The sequence below is a fragment of the Suncus etruscus genome, chromosome 7 (genome assembly GCF_024139225.1).
Source record: "Suncus etruscus isolate mSunEtr1 chromosome 7, mSunEtr1.pri.cur, whole genome shotgun sequence".
Classification (NCBI taxonomy): Eukaryota; Metazoa; Chordata; class Mammalia; order Eulipotyphla; family Soricidae; genus Suncus; species Suncus etruscus.
This window is the reverse complement of record NC_064854.1, coordinates 108,743,941-108,764,487: the sequence shown is the minus strand read 5'-3', so window position 1 is coordinate 108,764,487 and position 20,547 is coordinate 108,743,941. Positions and strand designations below refer to the sequence as shown.

Below are 20,547 nucleotides of genomic sequence, written 5' to 3'. Positions count from 1 at the left end.
TGTAGTATTTATATATGCATAGTATTTTATAAAAAGATTGGCCCACATACTTCTCATCAATACAGAAAAAAAGCATTATGTCCATAGCACACAGCAAGAAATGAGTGAAAAACAGAGAATGCAAACATGTGCTCAATAATTCACAAGCAGTCTCACGATGGTGAAAATGTTGATATTCAACTCCACTAAAGCTTAGAGAATTACTTAGAAGTCTTCCATTTTAAAACAAATTTACATACCTGATTTAGTTTACATTAAAATATATCCCAATGAACCAATCTGTTCCATAGTCAGAAATATAAACACATATCACATTCCTCACAGCTAAATTTTTGTCATAGATTCTCTTTTATACAAGAAAAAAAGGCAACAGTTTTTTTTTAAAACAGGCTCTATTAATTACAGTTTTAAACTCTGTACACACAATAATCGGCTGGTTTTCTCCATTTTTGTTTTGTTTTTAAAATTTTTTTTAAACAGTACCCTAGAACAACAGTGATTGACTTGCAAAGTTTTGTGTCTGTGTGGAAAATGCAAAACAGTACTACGGAAATACACAATGCATTGTAAGCAGCAGTTTGCTGTAGTGATCCAACAGGTACAAGCAAACATTTTGGCTCAGCTAGGCAGTTATCTATGTCAACCTTTCCGGGGCTACAGCTGACCCAATCAGACCTGATGGACTGCAAAGTTAAAGGGTCTTAAAAGCAACAACAAAAAAAACCAACCAACCAACCAAAAACCTCAATTTTTTGTGTGTTGCTGTCCAAAGACTCAAAAGCTAGGGTCATGAAGGTAGAGGCTTGCCAACTAGTTCTAGAACCTCTGGGATTCCTTTCTTCCCCCACCTTCAGCCATCCTGGAGACTTTATGGATGATTTTAAAGGGAAAAGGGTGTTCACATCCAAATGGTGCTCAATTTTGAAAACAGAGAGGTTCCTTTCACCAACACTTATCCTCACCTCCCTAAGGTGGCAAAGGCAGCCATGGGTTTATGCTAAAAGTGGGAAACTTATTTTCTGTATTGAGAATTTTTATGACTCTCTTACACTGGGTACAGTGTCCCCATTCCATATTTTTTGGAGTCAAATCTGACAAGACAACACAGCAAATATCTTTTGTCCATTCCTCCTAGTAGTTGAACAAAACTGTGAAGGTACTGCCTATGTGAGATCTGATTAGATGTTTGTGATAATGAACCTGCCCTTCTGTGCTGTGCTGTCCTGTGTTTGGGTAATGGCAGCAAACATTCTCCTCTCTGTCCCTTTTTCTGGCCAGGGGGAGTAAAGATTGTTTTCTAAACCGACTCTAACAAAGCACATAACATTTCACTGTGCTAAGTAATTTAGCTATAAATATCCTTCATTCCTAGTAGTAGTCTTTTCAATACAGTCTGTATCACTTTAGGATTCCTGGCAAACCTAATCCACCAAGTCCTCAGTTTTTACAAATATAATTTTCGCCTTTTGCTTTTTATAAGAAGAAAAATGCCTATCTATAGTATAGCACTACATCACTACATAAAGTCTACATCAAATGAATTCAACTGAATTTTCCTTACTTAGAGAAAAAGATCAACAGCCTCGCTGAACCAGGAGAGAAAAGAGACGGCCCCAGCCCCAAAGGGAACAATTCTACAGCATACGTAGAAAACAAAATTCACATCCCTTTGGGAGGGCAGCATTTGGCAAATAATTCTTCCTCCCCCCCCAAAAAAAGTATGCATTTAAAAAATACTTTCTTTAATATTATACATCAGGCACAATACTTTTCATAGATCTCTTTTCTCAGAAGATTTCAAATGCATAAATGTCTGTCTCTAATGCCTAGGATCACCAGACGCTTCAAGGAAAAAAAGTCAGGAATGCAGTTCTTGCAGATTCGAGACCTCCCACTGGGGAACCCATTTTTGACAACAGCCAAGGTCAAGAGGTCAAGGCCAAGGTGGGCGCAGAGTCTCAGATGCTGAGGTCGGTGCTGCATTCCTTGTAAGGGCGCCGCCTCTGCTCCCTCTGTTCTGGGGGATGCTTGGAAGTACGGCTGGTGGTCTCGGGCTTCAGCCCCGTCTCCTCCCTTTCCCGCTGGCTGACTTTGTCTTCTCGCTGGCTGATTTTGTCTTCACGATTCCTTTTTTCCAGGGACCTCTCTCGCCTCCGTTCCGGGGAGCGCACTCGCCTCCGGTCGGTGGATTTTGCGCGCCTTTCTGGGGAGTTCCCTCTCCTGCGCTCCGGGGAGCGCCTCTGATCCAAAAGTCTTTCCAAAGACCTACGGCGGCGACTGGGTGAACCGTGATGGTCTCTCTCTCTCCTGCGGGTGGGCGATCGCTCTCGCCTCCTTTCTGGAGACGAGGCCTCCTTTCTCTTGTCATGCTTCTCCCTCCTTTCCAAAGTGGTGTCTGCGCTCCGGGTGCCTTCCCGACGCTTCTCCGGAGATTTCCTCCGGGGCCCGTTATTCACCATCCTCTCTGCTGCTGCTGCGGCATCTCTTCGTCCCCCCTCGGGCACCCGGTCCTTGGGTCTGCATGCCCCACTTTCGGGTTTCCTAGATGTCCCGTTCCAGGTGTGATGCTCATTGGGTTGCCTGCTATATTCTCTGCTGCCTTTGGGATCTTTCCCGTGTGCCCGCTTTTCCCCATGGGGTGATGGTTTGTGAAGATCGGGTGGGTAACTGGGCTCCGTGGACGTGGACGGATGCTGCTGCTGCTGCTGCTGCTGGCGGCGCTCGGGGGGCCCCACCCTCATTTCCGGAACCCCTTGTGTACCGGAGGGGGGGGCGTGCCTGTCGCTGCTGGGGTCTGCGAGGGTGAGAAAAAGAGAAAAGGAGTTTTGGGAGGAGAACCTTCAGCTCCTGGCCCCCCCATGCCCACATATGAGACAACCCCCCCATTAGTGGCAACAAACAACTGTTAACGCAAGCCAAACTAACTGGGCCTGAGCTATGTGGACAGCAGCTATTTGGGGTTAGCAGGAAGAACTTGAGGGCTTTCGGCATCTAGCCTACTTGACTCAAGGAATGGGGCATTTTAAATGGCAGGAAATAAAAATAATGGGATTTGTCTCTAATGGTACAGCCCAAGGAGGCCATCTAGAAGCATCAAAATCAGCCCCCCCACCAGTTTATACCTAGTTCCTCCCCTTCCCCCCCAAACCGAACCTTTCCACCCCCTAACACCACCCCGTTTCCTCCCCCCCTCCATGAAATAAAATAATCTTTTAAGAAATTTTGTTTTGATTTACTTAAAAAAAAATCTGGGCTATTGATTTAGAGACATCTGAAGGAACATTTGGAGCACTGGAAATAATCTGTTTTGATTTGAGTGGATTAAGTGGGTACATAATAAAATAAAAACAAATCATTGCACTGAATACTAAGGATGGAGACATTTTTGTGCACGGTCTACTTCGACTTGGAAAAATAAGCCAAGGTGGGTGGGCAGAGGGGATTATAGAGGTCATCCACTACTATGTTGTGGTAGGCAATTGGCACATAGGAAGGCCCATTAAACATTTGTTTTTCCTTGGTGAACTGTGAATTATTCAACTATTTTCTCAACTTTCTGTGTGTTCGAATTAAGTTTTTGAAATATGGAGGCTCCTGACAGAGAATAAGGGCATGGAAAAGAGAGTGAAGTGATATTATACGGGACACAGGTAGTATTTAAATTTAGAGGCATTTCCCTTACACTAAACAAAGCAGCCATAATTATATCTGTCACGGACTCCTCCTTACTACATCAAGATAGTTACAAATTTACATGTGCTCAACCCAGGAGGGCTTCTATTTCAGTCAACATTTTTCTAGCTACTGGATTTATGAGAGTTCATTCAAAACAGGGATGCTTTGCTGTGACTAGATCCAAGTTGTACACATTAGACCATTCTAGATAAGAGGCCTGAAATGATATACATAAGGCAGGGAGGGAGGTCAGTGACAGAGAGAAGGGGACATGATGCTAATTTTTTTTCAGGATTGTTCATGAAGCAATTAAGTATTAAGCAATAAACCTGTTTCATGAATACCACCTTCTTTAACATAATCTTAAAAGAATTTTCAAAAATGTAGGAAGGAAGCCCAAGAAGGACTGGCAAACATTTTTGGCAGTAGGCTAAGAGAAAATATTTTGGCTTTTGGAGGTAGCTACTCAAATTTGCCATTACAGTGTAGAAAGAGAGAATATCTAAAAGGGCTGTGCTCAATAAAAATTTACTTGGAGGGGCCGGAGGGATAGCACAGTGAGTACTGCATTTGCCTTGCACATGGCCAACCTGGGACTGACCCAGGTTTGATCCCTGTCATCCCATATGGTCCTCTGAGCCTGCCAGGAGTGGCCAAAATCCAAAACAAAAGTTTACTTGGAAAAACCAGTTGTGGACATAAGATCTGCTAAGAAATAACTGAGGGAGTCAGAGATTTCATATTCCTATCTGGCAACCTCTTATCTACTTAGGCGAAGTGTGTTGAGTGATGTGGGTTTGTTTCTAAATGATTGGTAGCTACTTGAATGAACAATCATGTCTTTTCAGTATCACTTCATGATGTCAGTGTAGGGAAGGGACTTGCATTACTCTCTGATACCTAATGTTAGGGTTTCTTACACCTACTTTTAAGATAAGGGGTAGCAAGACTTCAACAAGGTCAGCAGTGTACTTACAATTCAAGGAACGTAGGGTGCTCAGAATGAATTGCCAAACATATCAAAATAGAGCTAAGCAGAAGCAATGAGGAAATTAGGCCACAGCACAGAAACACCTAGTATTGATTGAGCTACAAACCGTAGTTTGATTATGGCCCATAAGGTAGAAGCAAGCCTCCCCGAGCTTTTCATTTCTCATACATGCAGCGATATTGGGAGGTATCATCGCTGTAGAAAGGAGGGCCCAGCACCAAGAACAGTCAGAAAGAGAAAGAGAGAAAGAGAAAAAAAGTTGAACATTTAGATTCCCTATAATAAAGAGGAAAGAAAAAAAAATAATCTGCATTTGTTAACATAGGGCAAAGAGAGTTTTATTTGTCCAGTCAGACAGTCTAAGGCAACACTCATCAATAAGGCTGCAGAGACCGCAATCAGAACAGTGAGTGACATTTTAGACAGCCATGTAAGGTGACTCAAGAACCCAGACAATGGATGTATCCTGTTTTCTTTCTTTCTTTTCTTTTCTTTTTTTTTTTTTTCAAACAACTGGAACAATGACAGGCTGGCATAGGAGAGCATTAACAATAAACAACAAAAGAACAAAGTTCCCTCCCTCCCCACCAAGACCGCGGCAGTTAAATTAAGTACAAAAAACTCATTACAAAAATAGCCTCACAGAGAAGCAGGTTCCAATCAGGTCAGAAAAATATTGGAACTTAACATATTCGAACCCATTTGTGACTCTAATCAACAGAATTAGAGAGATTTAGTCCAAATGACATATGGAGACATTAAAGCAGCACAACCCTGGCATGTCCAACCCTTCTTGGAAAAACCGAGTATTTAGATGATCTTTATTTTTAGCCCAAAGAACACTGGTTAGTGTTGGATTTTCATCCTCAGTGCAACAGACATAGGTTTTTGAGAAGGTACACAGGTTACTGATGATGACTCTCAAATGAAATATCACATCCAACAGAAGCATAGGGAGACAGAAAAGGGAGACAGTGTTACACAGTTTTAGTGACATCAATACACCTAGGGGTCAGAGATCGAGTACAGTGCACAGTTCTGGCATCTTTGCTTTGTCAAAATACCTCCTTGGGGACTGGCTGTATCTAAAGGGGCCTCATCTCCACCTCCCGCTCCCACTGTACTTTGCACCTTGTATTTTGCGCCTGTATGAATGTCCAACACCTGGGAAAGTTGACTTTGAACAGTTAGGTTGCTCCTTTCGCTGCATCAGCATTATCTCAGCAAGTCCAAAATGCAACTGGGAATTGTGCAGGATGACTTTTTTTTTTTCCAGAAAATTACAGATAAATCCCTAATAAAGGGGACCAACGTATGTGGGGATCATTCAATCACAGTTTCTATAGAAACTTTCTGTAGACCTTTGGTTGGGAAAAAAAGCCCTAAATCTAGGGCATAACTTTTACTGTATTTTAAACAAGAATCTCAAATAAATAAAACATAATTTTTATAATATACACTATTTTGCCATTAGCATACTAAGCTATGTAGAGATCATTTGCTGTGTACTCAAATCACGTCTATAGATATGACAAAGGAACTCTTATGTATAACCTGGCTTTCCCCATAGGAAAGGTATAGTAACATGGTTCCTCTCATGAGGAGCACTGGGAATCAATTTCATCCTTTATCATCGAAAAACATATGGCTAATATTACAACAGTTTTGTTTGTTTTATAGTAGTGGGCTCAGCTGATCTGATTTGGGGCAGGTCCAGTGGGGGATGAAGAAGTGCTGTATACAGAGCAGAAAGGCAATAAGCAAGGCCCCCAAATCATCTTAAAATTTCACGCCTCTTAAATAAAGACATCAAATAAGCAGAAAAAAAAATTTTTTTAAAGAGAATTGTGCCTCAACGTATCACTCAGGAAACCTGCTTTCCTGCTTCTTCAAAGTATAGTCATTTTGTGCTAACAATTGGATCTGAGAAACAGTTTGGCACAGTTCAAACATTCCTTCGCTCTTGGCTGGACTAGACAAAATGTTCTCTCTGATTATCAGAAAGGGGGCTATAAAGATCTTGTCTTAGGCCACTGCCCCAGTCCACATAAGCAAGCAAAAGGATGAAATATGTAGAGATTTCAGAACAAGCGAGGCAAATTATCACAAGGTGCGAAAGGCTGGTAAGACCCTGATGAATAGGGGGGACAGTAAGACTTTCCTGCTGCAGTCTGGAGACACATTCATGGAGTCATGCCAGGGAAGGAAGGAATGTTTTCATAGTTTGACCCACCATATTCTGGTACCGAGCCATCTCCCCGCTTCAGAAACAGACGTACTCTGCGGCCACCATTCTTAATCAGTTCTATAGCCCGAGAATGCTTCATATTTTTGGTGGTCTCGCCATTGATCTCTAAAATTTCATCACCAATCTACAAAGTAAGAATGAACAGAGTGGAAATATCACAAAATGGTTCTGGCAGTGATTACAGTGTTTAATGATTTACAATTATTTCATTTATTCATTTACCAAACATCTGTTGCTTATGTTCCTGAAAACCTACTAAAAAACAAAATGAAACCCCTACCTTTATGGAAATATTTCAGTGGAGAAACACAATTAACAAGAAGATCAGAAAATTACATGTACATTAGACAGAATAAGTGCTAATTTTAAAATAGTGCAGCAAGGGGAATATTGTTTTTTTTTTTTTTTGGTAGGGCCACACCTGCTGATGCTCAGGAGTTTCTCCTGGCTATGTGCTCAGAAATAGCTCCTGGCTTGGGAGACCATATGGACACTGGGGATCGAACTGAGGTCCATCCTGGATCAGTCACGTAAAAGGCAAATGCCCTACCAAAGCACTATCGCTCCAGCCCCAGGGGATATTGATTTTTGAAAGAAGATTGGACTCCTAAATATGACCCTGCAATTTTCTCTGTTTTACTGTATTCACATCTATTTTTATTTTGAATATAGGCTGAAATGACTGGCTTCAAATAAATGCTGAATATGACAAATTGATGAGATGTCATATTTTATTACTTGTTTGTTTGCAGTGGTTCATTGGGGCCTATGAAATAGAAATAAAGGCAAATTCTAGCCAATGACCTAGATGAAATGAACTCTGTCACCAATTCACCGATGTGAATTATACAGTAAATCCTTCCCCCAATTAAGTCTTCAGGTGAGACTGCACCCCTAGATGATAATATTTACTGAATCATTTGCTATGTATTAACTTCTGTTCTAGACACTGGAGATAAAGAACTAATAAGACATGTCAAACCTTTCCTCTCTTGGAGCTAGAATGGAGACAAAAAACAGCACTGTATTTAGATTTTAGAAATCTTAAATTTTAGTCCTATCACTTGTTAGCTAAGTGGCTGCATTCTCAAATCTTTCTGGAATTTACTTCTGTATCTAACTTACCAAGTTTGAAGGGTCATATGGAAAACTTCATATAGAACACATCCTGTGAACCACTTGGTATTCATTATACAAAATATGAAAATGGTAGTACAATCAGGAACTTTAAAAGGACCAGGAAATGTATATTCAATGTGCTTGAAATTTGAACAAAAGGGACATGTACAGGCACTAATTATACATGTGACATATACCAGAAGCTGGTACATAATATAACCTCAGAAATTACATATTTACTGTATACAATTTTCATCATTTAAAACTATTGTCAAAAATTTTTCAATTAAGAAATGTATTAAAATTCAACCCTTGGGATTGGAATAATAATAATATAGTGTCTTGAAAGAAACAAACTCAAGCTTGATCCTAGGCATACCATCAGGAGTAACCCCTGAGCAATGCTGGGTGTGGCCCCCAAACAAAACAAACAAAATTTCAGCCTGAAGAAACTTAAGAATCAAGATGATGCAGTGCCTTAAATGCTAAATCTACAGTCACATTTTACCACTGTCTGTTTGCAGTGAATTTCATTCACCTTTTTCCTTACTTGATTTTGATTTCCTCATCTTGATTCATTTAATTGAAATTGCTCTCTATGTCTATGTCTGAATCCATGTGACCTGTCAATCAGAGCAGATCTTTTTTTCTTAAATCATTTGATCTGCCCAGGAGAATGACATACAGTAACAGATATTAGATGTGTAGGCAGCAGAGTAGCATATGACATTTGTCCCCTTAAAATGTGAACCTTTGCTACAGGAACACCTTGAAATATTCATGCTGTGTCATTGTTAGTTCTTTAATGATCAACTTATTTTGAGACACAGGTAATAATAGGCAGTGATTACTTCTACACAACAGCTATCTAAGCATTTCTTCCTCCTTCTCATGTGCCTGCCACATGAGAAGAAGTGTTCAGAACTTTGGAAAAGGAATTTAGAAAATATCTACTTCAGATAGTTGGTAAACAATTTTGATCCTTCATTCAATCCCAAGAATTGGAAAGGGTTATCTAACTTTAGAATGTATAATTATACATTAAGGAGAATTAACATTAAGATGGGAAGTCTTGAATTTTGAGTTATCCTAAAAGCTGTAGAAAATGAGAATTGCATGAAGATGGTTGTAGCCATAAAATATCTTACTTCTATCTATTCCAGACTCTTCCAACTTACCCTCATTTTCCCACACCGTTCTGCAGGGCCATCCTCTGCTAAGCGCAGAACATAAAGATCCATATTATATTCTCGGCCTCCTCGAAGACTGAAGCCAAACCCCTTGGCTCCTCTTTCCAGTTCCACAGTGTAAAAATCCTGCTCCTGTTTAATAAATTAAATGCAATCATTCTGAGAGAAGTTTTATGCACACACACTTCTCTCTCTTCCCATTCTCTATTATACTGATTTGAGCAAAAGAAAAAGCACAGTCTCTTTCCCCTGCTTGGTGATTCTCAATTATTTATTAATATTCATTAACCACAGTAGTCTGGAGATCCATAATTTGAAAACATTCACAAGCGTGCCTGTGGACTGCACACCAACATGCATATATTAAATCAACATGCATCTATTAAAATTTAATCAGCAAGGCTATAGTTTGCGTTTGTGTAGGAAAATTCCTCATTTCATGGTATCATCTGACATATATATAGCTGGAAGTTTAGCCTTCCTGCCTCCTGTCACAAAAGTATCAGCAATGTCCTCACTTGGGGATACCAACAATGACTTCTGCATATCTGGGCAGTGAGTACCATTTGGTTGAGAGGAGACACAAAAAGGGGTGAAAATGAGAAAGGGGTAAAATGAACTATTTAATTTTATCTCACCCTGTATTTTTGGAATTGTTTCACCTTTTATTATTTGCATACTCTCTACTACTATCTGCAGGGGAGTTATTTTCCACCATAATCTCACTTAAAAGTCAGGAGTCTGAGAAACAGCTTAACGAAAAGATATTTTGTTGGTGCAGATACATCTGTGAGGACCACAAGTAGAGCTGAGATGCTTTGCTCTCTCTGTTCCATAAAACTGAATAAAATTATGTCTTTGTTTATTTGTCTTCACCTATAAAAGGATATCTGGAAACACTGTTAAAAGTATTACAGTAAAATTCATTTCCTAGACAACCCAACATGAGTTCATAATTAGTTTGTCCCTTCAGAAAAAGGTTATTTATTTTAACTGAGGGCTCCTTGATAAAAAAAATACCTCACAAACATAGCTTCGGGAAGTTGGATGGAAATGTAAAGAACAAAGAAAGAAAGAAGAGAAATGATTCTCACCTGTGTTGCCTGGGGTGCTTTGAACTCAAATTGAGATTCCAGCTTTGGTTTGGTGGTATTCCTGCCAAAGTGAGAGAAATGAATGTTAAGAGCAACCAAATCATGAATAGTATCATGATTTCATGATGACTAAATGAAAATTAAAAAGAACAGAAGAAACAAAGAGAGTGAGAGAAAGAAATTAAAGAAAAGAAGGAAGGGAGCTGGAGCAATGGCAGAGCAGTAGGGTATTGTCATTGGACAAGGCCAATCCCGAACAGACCCCATTTCTATTCCCGGCATCCCATATGGTACCCGAGCCTACCAGGAACAATTTCTGAGTGCAGAGCCAGAAGTAACCCCTGAGTGCCACCAGGTGTGACTCCCAAGCCCTGACCCCAAAAGTAAGGAAAGAAGGGAGGAAAGAACAAATGAGTGAAATAATGAAGGAAGGGAGGAAGGAACGAATGAGTGAAGGAAGGAAGGAAGAAAGGAAGGAAGGAAGGAAGGAAGGAAGGAAGGAAGGAAGGAAGGAAGGAAGGAAGGAAGGAAGGAAGGAAGGAAGGAAGGAAAAGGGGAAGATAAAGGAAGGAAGGAATAAGCTGTGGGAAGGAAGGAATAAGCTGTGGGAATCTGAGAATCAAGGATAAATATTATGACAGGAGTTATTTATTTTTCCTTTATTAATCTATAAAAGAAATAAATAAAAGAAAACAAAGCTGACCTGGTCTCCTGGGCCCCAGGTTGAGAGGGTGTGTGTGTAGTGGTGATGGTCGCGATCTTTTCTGCATTGGTCAGCAGAGTGGCATTTGAAGACTCTGTAAGGTAAGACAGGACATAATTAAGTGAGGGCACCAGAAAAGGCATCATTCCATTCAAGAAGGTGTTTAGAAGCACCATTCCTGAATGGCAAACCTGACTTCGAGGCTACCATTGCTAACAGTTATGGTTTATTTTTTAAAAAGTCAATAACCTCTATAAAGGCCATTCAAAGATGGTCTTTCTATCCTGTGATAGAAATATCACATAATATCACATAATATCTGAATAATCCTCCCCCAAACCAGATATCTTAATAATCTACTAAAAAAAACTACTGTTTTAAGAAGCAGGAGAGTGGGGCTGGAAAGATAGCATGGAGGTAAAGTGTTTGCCTTGCAAGCAGAAGGACACTGGTTCGAATCCTGGCATCCCATATGGTCCCCTGAGCCTGCCAGGAGCAATTTCTTAGTGTAGAGCCAGGAGTAACTCCTGAGCACCACCAGGTGTGCCCCCAAAACCAAAAATAAATAAATAAAAAAAATAAATAATAATAAAAAATAAGCAGGAAAAATAACAGAGGTCAAGGCGTCTAGCCTGTGACCTGGGGCCATGACCCATGTTTGAATTCTTGTACCACATATGATTATTTGAGCACCCTCATGTGATGCCCCTTAGCACCATCACTAGGCTTGACCCCTTCCGGGGGGGGGGGGGCAAAAACAACAGAAAAGGGAAAAAAGAAAATTAACAGTCAGGTACATGTCTTTTATTTATCATTTAAGAATGGCAGTTCCATTGAAATACTGCGCTATACCAAAATAATTTCTCAGAATTTTATAGGCTGGTAATAAATGTTTCTGCTAACATTTCCTATGATTTATCAGACATGTTTAGTGAGTCTGCTTGATTTCTTCATGTGAATTTTTAAACTCAGCAATGTGCTAGCATCCAAATACTTGCACAGACATTTAATTTCTTTTCCACTGCTTTTAACGCAGCACATATGAAAATGTGGGATTTTTGACAGAGGCCATCTAGTATCACTCATTTAAAATTCATTTAAAAACTTGCAGGAGAGCCAAGGTTTGTAAACATAAGTGGTATAAATCAAGAAGCCATACTAATGTAATGAATATGATTATATTCTTATGTAAATTGACTTTCTTCTCCACTAACCACATTCATGAGCAACTTCATTAATCTCTAGAAATTTAGAGAGCCAGAATTTGAAAATACTCATGAGTATGTTTATAGATGGCATACCACTATGTGTTCATCAAAATTTAATGATCCATATACAGAAATGACTATAGATTTGTAAGATCAAGGTAGAGTAAGTTGAGCTTTGGAGGGTAGGGCAGACACACCAGGCGATTCTTAGGAGTTATCAGGAATGATTCTTGACTCTGAAATCAAGAATTACTCCTGGCAGTCTTGGGAACCATATGGGATGCCGGAGATCAAACCCAATTTAACCACATGCAAGGCAAGTACCCTACCCACTGTACTATGGCTACAGCCCAAATAAGCCGAGCTTTTATTATTTATTTTTAAGATGTCTTTAGAGTTTGGCATAAATTTTCCAATCAATAAAATGCTAAATGTGGTGCTAAGTTTCTTCAACCAGTCTGCAAATGTTCCTTTAATTCACAGTGTACCAAGATGCCTAAAAATGTTCAGGAATCCTATAATCATAGAAGGCACATTGTTATGCTTATTTAATACATATATCTTACTCATCAAGGACTTGGCTGTTCAAGTTTCTATGAGGAGAAAATGTTAAGTTTTCTTAACTGAAATACCGAGACTATATCCTGACTGCAATCTGGAACACAAGACATTCTATAAATCCCACAACATACTGTGGTCTATCTTCCATTTTAATTTCTGAAGGATTTTTACTCAGTTTGGGTTAGACGTCGGATTATTTTAAGTTAAATACAAAATGTTATAAGGGACCACACTGGTAATATGTAGGTCTGAAGTACAGAAAATGTGTTCAAATTACTTTCCCCCCATTCATCCATCAGTTGTGTCTGATTTTGTCTGATAAAAGGGGATGAAATAGCACCCTTCTCATGGATTAAAAAAATATGTGAAATGCTAAGTATGGTATCTGACATATCCAGTAAGCATTGAAGACAAATTTACTGCAGCTATAACCCTTACTTACTGTCATTACTTAATATTTGCTACTGTGGACATCTATGTAAGGTATTAGAATTTCCTGCAAAATGAAAAACCTGAAATATGATTTTAGCAGAGTAAATTCCAGCTTTAAAAACCCAAGATTCTTATAGCAAAGTCAGTGGAATAGTCAGAAAAATGTAATGAGCTCAAGTGAATTGCAATGTGAATTCTATTCATCTTTAGGCTACTAAATGTTTACTACTAAATGTTTCCATAGATTCTGAGGGTAAAGAAACCTCTCTAGTCAACTTAGGTGGGAAATCATGGGTGGGAGAGAGAGAGAAATGTTTGCACATATATATTCTGTTTTCCCAGTGAACACCTCAGACTCTGAAATGAAGCTATCCTTGGGCCTTCAGAAGGGCAACTTCTCAAGATTTTCTGGAAGCAATGGACTATAAGGACAAAGAGGTCAGATTAAGATCTGGCTATCTTTGTGGCCTGAGACCAAGACTATATGTATTGTTCTAGACTTAAGCAGATTTCCTTACCCTTTTAATGCTTTGCTTTCCACATGTGGACATGCGGTATCACAGAAGGATCTAAGAAATTAGTGCCCTGCCTAAAACCCCAAAAAATATATGAGAAAAGTGGTACTATGCCTAGCATACAAAAACTTCTTAAACAAAATTAGCATGCTCTTTTACTGACACCTTGTATTTGTTATGGCTAACAGTTATTAAAATTATATTAGTGTACTTTTCCGATACCACAACCAAGGTGATAAATCTAATAATTCACTAAGCACATCTACACTTTCATAAAAAAGAACTAAAAGACAGCACTGCCTGTCCATCTGCTTTGTCAGAAGTTTCACAAACACCTACATTGGTCCTGAAAACTTCAGAATGTGCATCGTAATTAATTTTATGGAGACTCTCTGGGAAATCACAAGATTGTTCAGGCCACAGGGAAATCATAATCAGGATACCAAAAAGAATGTTTCCTTGTAATTAAAGTGATTATAATTACTGAATTGAGCAGAGGTCCCCTTTAGGATTCTTGTGTGTTTTTGTTAGCCAGAGTTTTTCTGGCAGATCAGACCCCATTTTCAAACAAGTTTTATATTTCTACTGCTTTGATGAGATATGAGATAATCACTCACTACACATATAAATAGAATTCATTTATTAATTTTCCTCCAATCCTTTAATATTTTTTTCCATTTAAATTTATATGCAAATCTTTCTTGGGTTGAAGCTTAACTCTAAGCATCTTTAAAATTAATTTTAATTATGCAAATGTCTAAACTAACTGAATTGTCTTCCTTTGGTTGTTTTTTCTTAATCAATGAATATCCACCATTTACTGAACACGGACAGTGTCATGAGCTATGCTCTAAACATTACTACATGGGAAGTTCATAGAATTCCTATATGCAATGAAATCCTCACAACCATTACCTACTTTTTAAAGTGGAGACACAGGATATCTATAGGTGGCATGTCCAATATTAGACAGTCACCAAGTAGTGGTACAGGAAATTAAAGTTAGGGCTAGTCTTATTTGTTTATAAAAATTATGCCTCAGTATCTATTTGATGCATTCTATTCAAATAAATATAGCTTATATTTTACTACATAGATATCATAGTCACTAAGCAATATTATATATTAAAGATTTTAAAAATAACTTACTTTGACTTTTAGATTTATGGGTCACATTCATAACAGTAAAATAACCTATAGTAGAATCTACAATTGCATTTTTTATTTATTTATTTACTTATATAATTATTTATTTATTTAGGTTTTTGGGTCACACCCGGCAGCGCTCAGGGGTTACTCCTGGCTCTACGGTCAGAAATTGCTCCTGGCAGGCTCGGGGGACCATATGGGATGCCGGATTCGAACCACCATCCTTCTGCATCTAAAGCAAACGCCTTATCACTGTGCTATCTCTCCGGCCCCGCATATTTATTTTTAATGTCAATAAACTAAATATTTTAATGAAAATGTTTTTGCAGTGCCAAAAATCAAAGCAGTCTCATATATAAAACACATATGTTTAATCATTAAACTATATACCCAGTTCTATTTCTTTTGTTTCAAATTAAACCAATATGAAAGCCTTCCCAGCTTTTAAAACAGAAAAAAGCCTACCTTGACAAATTTTTAACTGCATCTCAAAGCAAATTTTTAATCATAGCTATAAAATATATATACATTAACTGAGTCTTAAGTGAGCGTGAACTTTGGTGGCTATAGTATGAATGTCAGTACATTTGATTTAAAATCAGAAGGTGTAAAATGGATTGATCATTTTAATAATAAACTCATAAAAGTATATAATCCTTTATTAAACAGTGTTTCTATCTGCTTTACTTCTCCTAGAGGAATGAAAATAGACATTACTATGCTTTCAATAGCAATTGAGTATCAATCAAAGAATACCTAGCTCTGAAGGCACTATCACAGTTGTTTGTGATTTGCTCTTCTAAATCAGGCATTAACCTCTGACAGGAGCTGCTGATACAATTCAACACATCCCAATCACAAATGATTACAATTCTCACCTTGTTCTCATACTCAAATCCTTAGCCTCCCTGACAGGCTCCCCCATAACAAAGCAAGTGAATCGAAAGGATACATGCATTCCTCTCATAAATATTTTAATGCATACATAAGTATACATAAATACCTAAGAGAATTGTTTGAAAGGTTTTACTCTGAAAAGTTTGGGGAGACTTTTAAAGTGTATGGTTGTACCCTACCCTTCATCTGAGTTTATGCTAATATGCACGCATTCTATTAAGATACTCAAACTTAGACTTTTCTGTTTCTGTCTCACCAAGTGCTAGAGGGAATAAAATATCTCTTTAGAAATCTCAGAAATTTCATTTTGATTGAGTTTCAGTTGAAAACACTTCAGTGTGCCATAAATGTTCACCAATCATGATCTGATCCAGGAGGAATCTGTGAAGGCTGTGCAGATCTAACTTTCTCCACAGAGCAATGGAAGGCCAGAGCATGTGTGAAACAGGATACCAGGGTCTCTAGAGGCAGCACTGCCTTGCTGGCAATATTTCTGTGGGGCTGCTGAGCTCAGTGCTAGGAATCTGAAGGTGAAGGCTCTGTGCCCAAGAGCAGACTGTGTAGAGAACATGCCATTTGCCCTTGGGTTTAACTATGACTTTACCAAGAAAATACCAACAAATGCGATATTAAGCGCCAACTCAAATAAATGCAAACACTTTGAGTCCGAGTAATCTGAAGTATAAATTAAGACCATAATTTAGATAATTTTATTTATTTTATATATTTTATATATTTATATATTTATATATTTTATAGCAGCCTACTAGTGCCCAGGAGCCAAACAGATCAGATGGTTGAATGTCTGGGCTTCAATAGAGATCTGCTTGGAACCTGTAGTGCCAGGAACCATTGGGGTCACCCTGGCAGTGTCTGGGAGTAAAAGCGCCTCCAGGATCACACCAGGTAGAGATAGAGGCTAGGGAACAGAGAGGTATCTGATGAGTGGCTTCAAAGTCAGGTCCCAGTCTAAGAAAATAATTTTCCTCTAACCACTGAGCCATTTTATTTATTATTAAATAAAAAATAAAACTTATTTTTTAGCTATGAATATTTTTCTCATCTTGAACTTGATTCAAACTGATGGTTCCATGTTCGACTGGCTCAATCAGTTCATACTTTACTTTGATAAAAGCCTCACTCAGGGGGGAATGCCAAACCCTCCCACTCCAGCAACCCTACTTTTTCTTGTTTTGTTTTGATTTGGTAATTTTTGACTTTATTTTCCTTCTCTTTTTTCTTCCACTTTTCTCTTTCTTTTTCACTCTTGTGGTTATTATTTGGTGATTTATTTTTATTTTTATTTGCCGGGTGCTTTTTTTTTCTTCTTCTATTTTTCTTTCTCTTTTTTTTCTTCTCTCTCTTCTTTCTTTATTTGGTAGTTGTTAACAATTTTTTTTCTTATCCTCTTTATCTCCAATGACGGTGGAATGGATGCTCAATCTACAACAAGCTGTAAAGTGGAGACCAGTTGCACTAGCATTCTGGGGGGTAAAGGAGGAAGATATGGGATACATGCTGGGAACAGGGGTGGAGGGAGGACAGCACTGGTGGTGGGAATGCCCCTCATTCATGGTCACTATGTACCATAAATGATGCAGTGAAAGTTATGTAATGCACTTTGGTCACAATAAAAAATAAAAAAAAAATTAAAAAAAAGCCTTACTCAGCCTCAGACTTCATAGATTTTTGCTTATTTCTTTGTTTTTGGAATATACCAAGTGGTGCTTGGGACTACTCCAGGTTCTATGATCGGAGAGTAGATGTATCTGAAATTGAACCCAATGGTCTCACACACAAAGTTTGCTCTCCGGCTCCTTACCTGGTAATTTTACATAATAGAAGTGGTAAGAGGCATGTGTGGTTGGACTTATTAAATTTCCAGATTCAGTAAGTTGAGTTATTCTCCAGCCATTCTATACTATTACCTCTTTTATTATCCCATCTTCCATTTTCTCAGAGAAGGGAAAACTACTCTGACTTCTTCCCTCACCTTTATCCCAAGGACAAAAATAGTGAGAACTCCCTGGCTGTAGCTGTGCAAGATCTATGCAGAAAGGCTTTCTAATAACACATGATGACAAACCAAGGGGAGTGTATGGGGAACTTTAGTTACAGGAGGGAGTGGAAAGGGGAAGAGAGAGAAACAATCAGAATGGGAGAAAGAAAAAAGAGAAAAAAAAAGAAGGAAGAAGAGATGAGAGCGAGAGCGAGAGCGAGAGAGAGAGAGAGAGAGAGAGAGAGAGAGAGAGAGAGAGAGAGAGAAGAGGGAGAAAGTTGGAAGAAGCAGAGTGAAGGCAACTATAGATTGAAATAAGTGAAGCTGAAGAAAGAATCAACCAATGAGAAAAGGAAACAGACAGTATGAGACATATAAAGAAGTGGTTTTGGAGTAGAATCCAAGCACTGTGCAAAAACCAGTGCATTTTCTTGTTTTTGAAGTGCCTTTGAGAGCTTCTGAGAAGAGTTCTCTGAACAAGCTGGATTTCGAAGAGCTTACAAACCACTTTGATTAAGAACCTCAATGCCAACTGGGGTTGGGGCTCATTAGTAGAGCATTTGCCATATGGAACCTAGATTCTACCTCCTACCCAACTAAGAAACCTCAACTTCCATCTCTTCCTACCTCCTACCCCACTCAATCTCCTTGCACGAGTTGCATAATAATCCTAAGGTTTGATGAATTTGAACTTTAAAGAAAAAACCTGAAGGACCAGAGGATTCTAATAGAGAGAAAGTACCTCTTTCACATCAACCGTAACATTTAAACATGTTGGGCCAGAGAGATAGTAAAAAGGGTGAGGCACTTGCCTTGGATGTACTCAACTCGGATTTGGTACCTGGCACCTCATATTGTTGGTTTCTTGAGCCCCACTAAGTAGAACCAGGAGTAAGCCTTGAGGATAGTCATCAGGAGTGGCCCCAAATGAAAACAAGAATGTCCCACAGCTTCTTCAGAAGTTAACCAGCACTATTAGCATGGTTTTCTTTGTGGCAAACTTTGTAGGTCACTTCCTGTCTCTAGGTGTTTGTGAAAATCTGGATGATCCCAATATCTCTCTAGCAGTCAAACTCCCCTGCTTTAATACTAATTTCCAAGATAGCACTTCTTGGCTTCATTTAAAAGATAGCACCACAAACTCACTGTGCCAGATCTGATTTCATGTATCTGACCTTGGAAGATTACAAAATAGTCGATAAAAATTTGTATTATCATTGCCAAAATATCCCTAAAATATCTTGGGATGAAATGACATTCTCAGAAGCATATCAATCCTTATCTAGAATATAGCAACTTCAATGTTCACTTTGCTCAGAATCAAGATAAGTGTGATCTCTCTCTGAATTTTATATTTAAGTATGGATGCTTAAAAATACCTGCTGACAACTATCAATAGATAATTCATCTTGCATTTTAGTTTTTAGTATACAAGTTAGAAAAATATATTTTCTCTTGATCTTGATTAAACTGGGAACAACTAGCATACACATGTTAAAACAAAAGTTGATCCTGCATATTTATATCTTTACTCCAAACTCTCTCAACACTCAAGGTGTGCTTGCTTTCTCTCCTGGACATTCTCACTACCACATAAAGGGTGGTCAAGATCTCTCAAGTTGATTGTTGTGTCTGATTTTCTAGGTTAGTTTTCTGAAATTTCTCCATGATATGTGTGTATAACACATTTGATTCTCTTGTCCATTTATGTTTTCCTGGTATTTTTCATCTTTTCATTAACATATATATAAAATATATATCATTTTGTGATCACTTTCATAAGCAATAATAGCCTTCCAGAGTGAGAACTGTGGAATGTTCTCAAGATCAGGTGGGAAATTAGCAACCATTCATTTAAGGCAAATTGTAGTAGACCATTATTCAAACAGCTATTATTTTCTTTCACAATTGGTATAGGATATTTTTGGTACAAAGTGAATTTCTGTTCTTGAAATCAAAAACTTTCAAATATTTTTTGTTTGGTTTTGGGTTAACTTCACAGTCTACACCACTGACATTTAAAACTAAATGAAGCATACTTTACTATTAGTATATAAATGATTCATTTGATAAATAGCATTCAGATAAAATCTTTCACTTTATTTATTTATTTTTGTTTTTTTGGCCACACCCGGTGACACTCAGGGGTTACTCCTGGCTATGCACTCAGAAATCACTCCTGGCTTGGGAGACCATATGGGACACAAGGGGATCAAACTGTGATCCATCCTAGGCTAGTGCGGGCCACCACTCTGGCTTCAATCTTTCACTTCATTATTTTACAGTTTAATGCATTATTTTTATTGAAGTATCAAAGTGGCATAGAACTTTGATTTCACCATTTCATAAACTACAGTTTTCTTTTTGAGAAATTTGTATTTTATTTTATAGCATGTATAGCAGGAAAGAAAAACAAAGGCACTGCAACTGTCTGGCATATGTACCACTTTCCTTCCAAGGGTAAAATCTGCTAGAAATAAAGCCAATATTTAGAATTCTCTGTGGGCCAAAGAGGTAGTACAGTAGCTTTTCCTTGCAATGTGGCACTGTATACAGGTCCCCGAGCATTCTGCTAGAAATCACTCCTGAGTACAGAATGGGAATAAGCTCTGAGCATTGCTATGTGTCCCCAAAAACAAAAAAAATATAATTCTTTAAATAATATATTAGTGCATTAATATTTTAATTAAATGAGTAATAAAAGGAGTACTGATATTTTTTGGATGAATACATTTTGATTTGGGGAACTTTCTTGAATACATAGGT

General features: G+C 38.3%; 1 protein-coding gene across 1 annotated transcript in view; it reads right to left on the bottom strand.

The window, feature by feature from the left end:
• Nucleotides 1–1,921: 1,921 nt before the first annotated feature.
• MAGI1 (membrane associated guanylate kinase, WW and PDZ domain containing 1) overlaps nucleotides 1,922–20,547 on the bottom strand; it is a 763,677-nt gene continuing 745,051 nt past the window's right edge. The window contains 5 exon segments of the mRNA XM_049777123.1: nucleotides 1,922–2,794; nucleotides 6,900–7,038; nucleotides 9,212–9,355; nucleotides 10,318–10,378; nucleotides 11,021–11,114. Coding sequence (XP_049633080.1) covers nucleotides 1,959–2,794; nucleotides 6,900–7,038; nucleotides 9,212–9,355; nucleotides 10,318–10,378; nucleotides 11,021–11,114 — 1,274 coding nt within the window. The 3' untranslated portion in view covers nucleotides 1,922–1,958.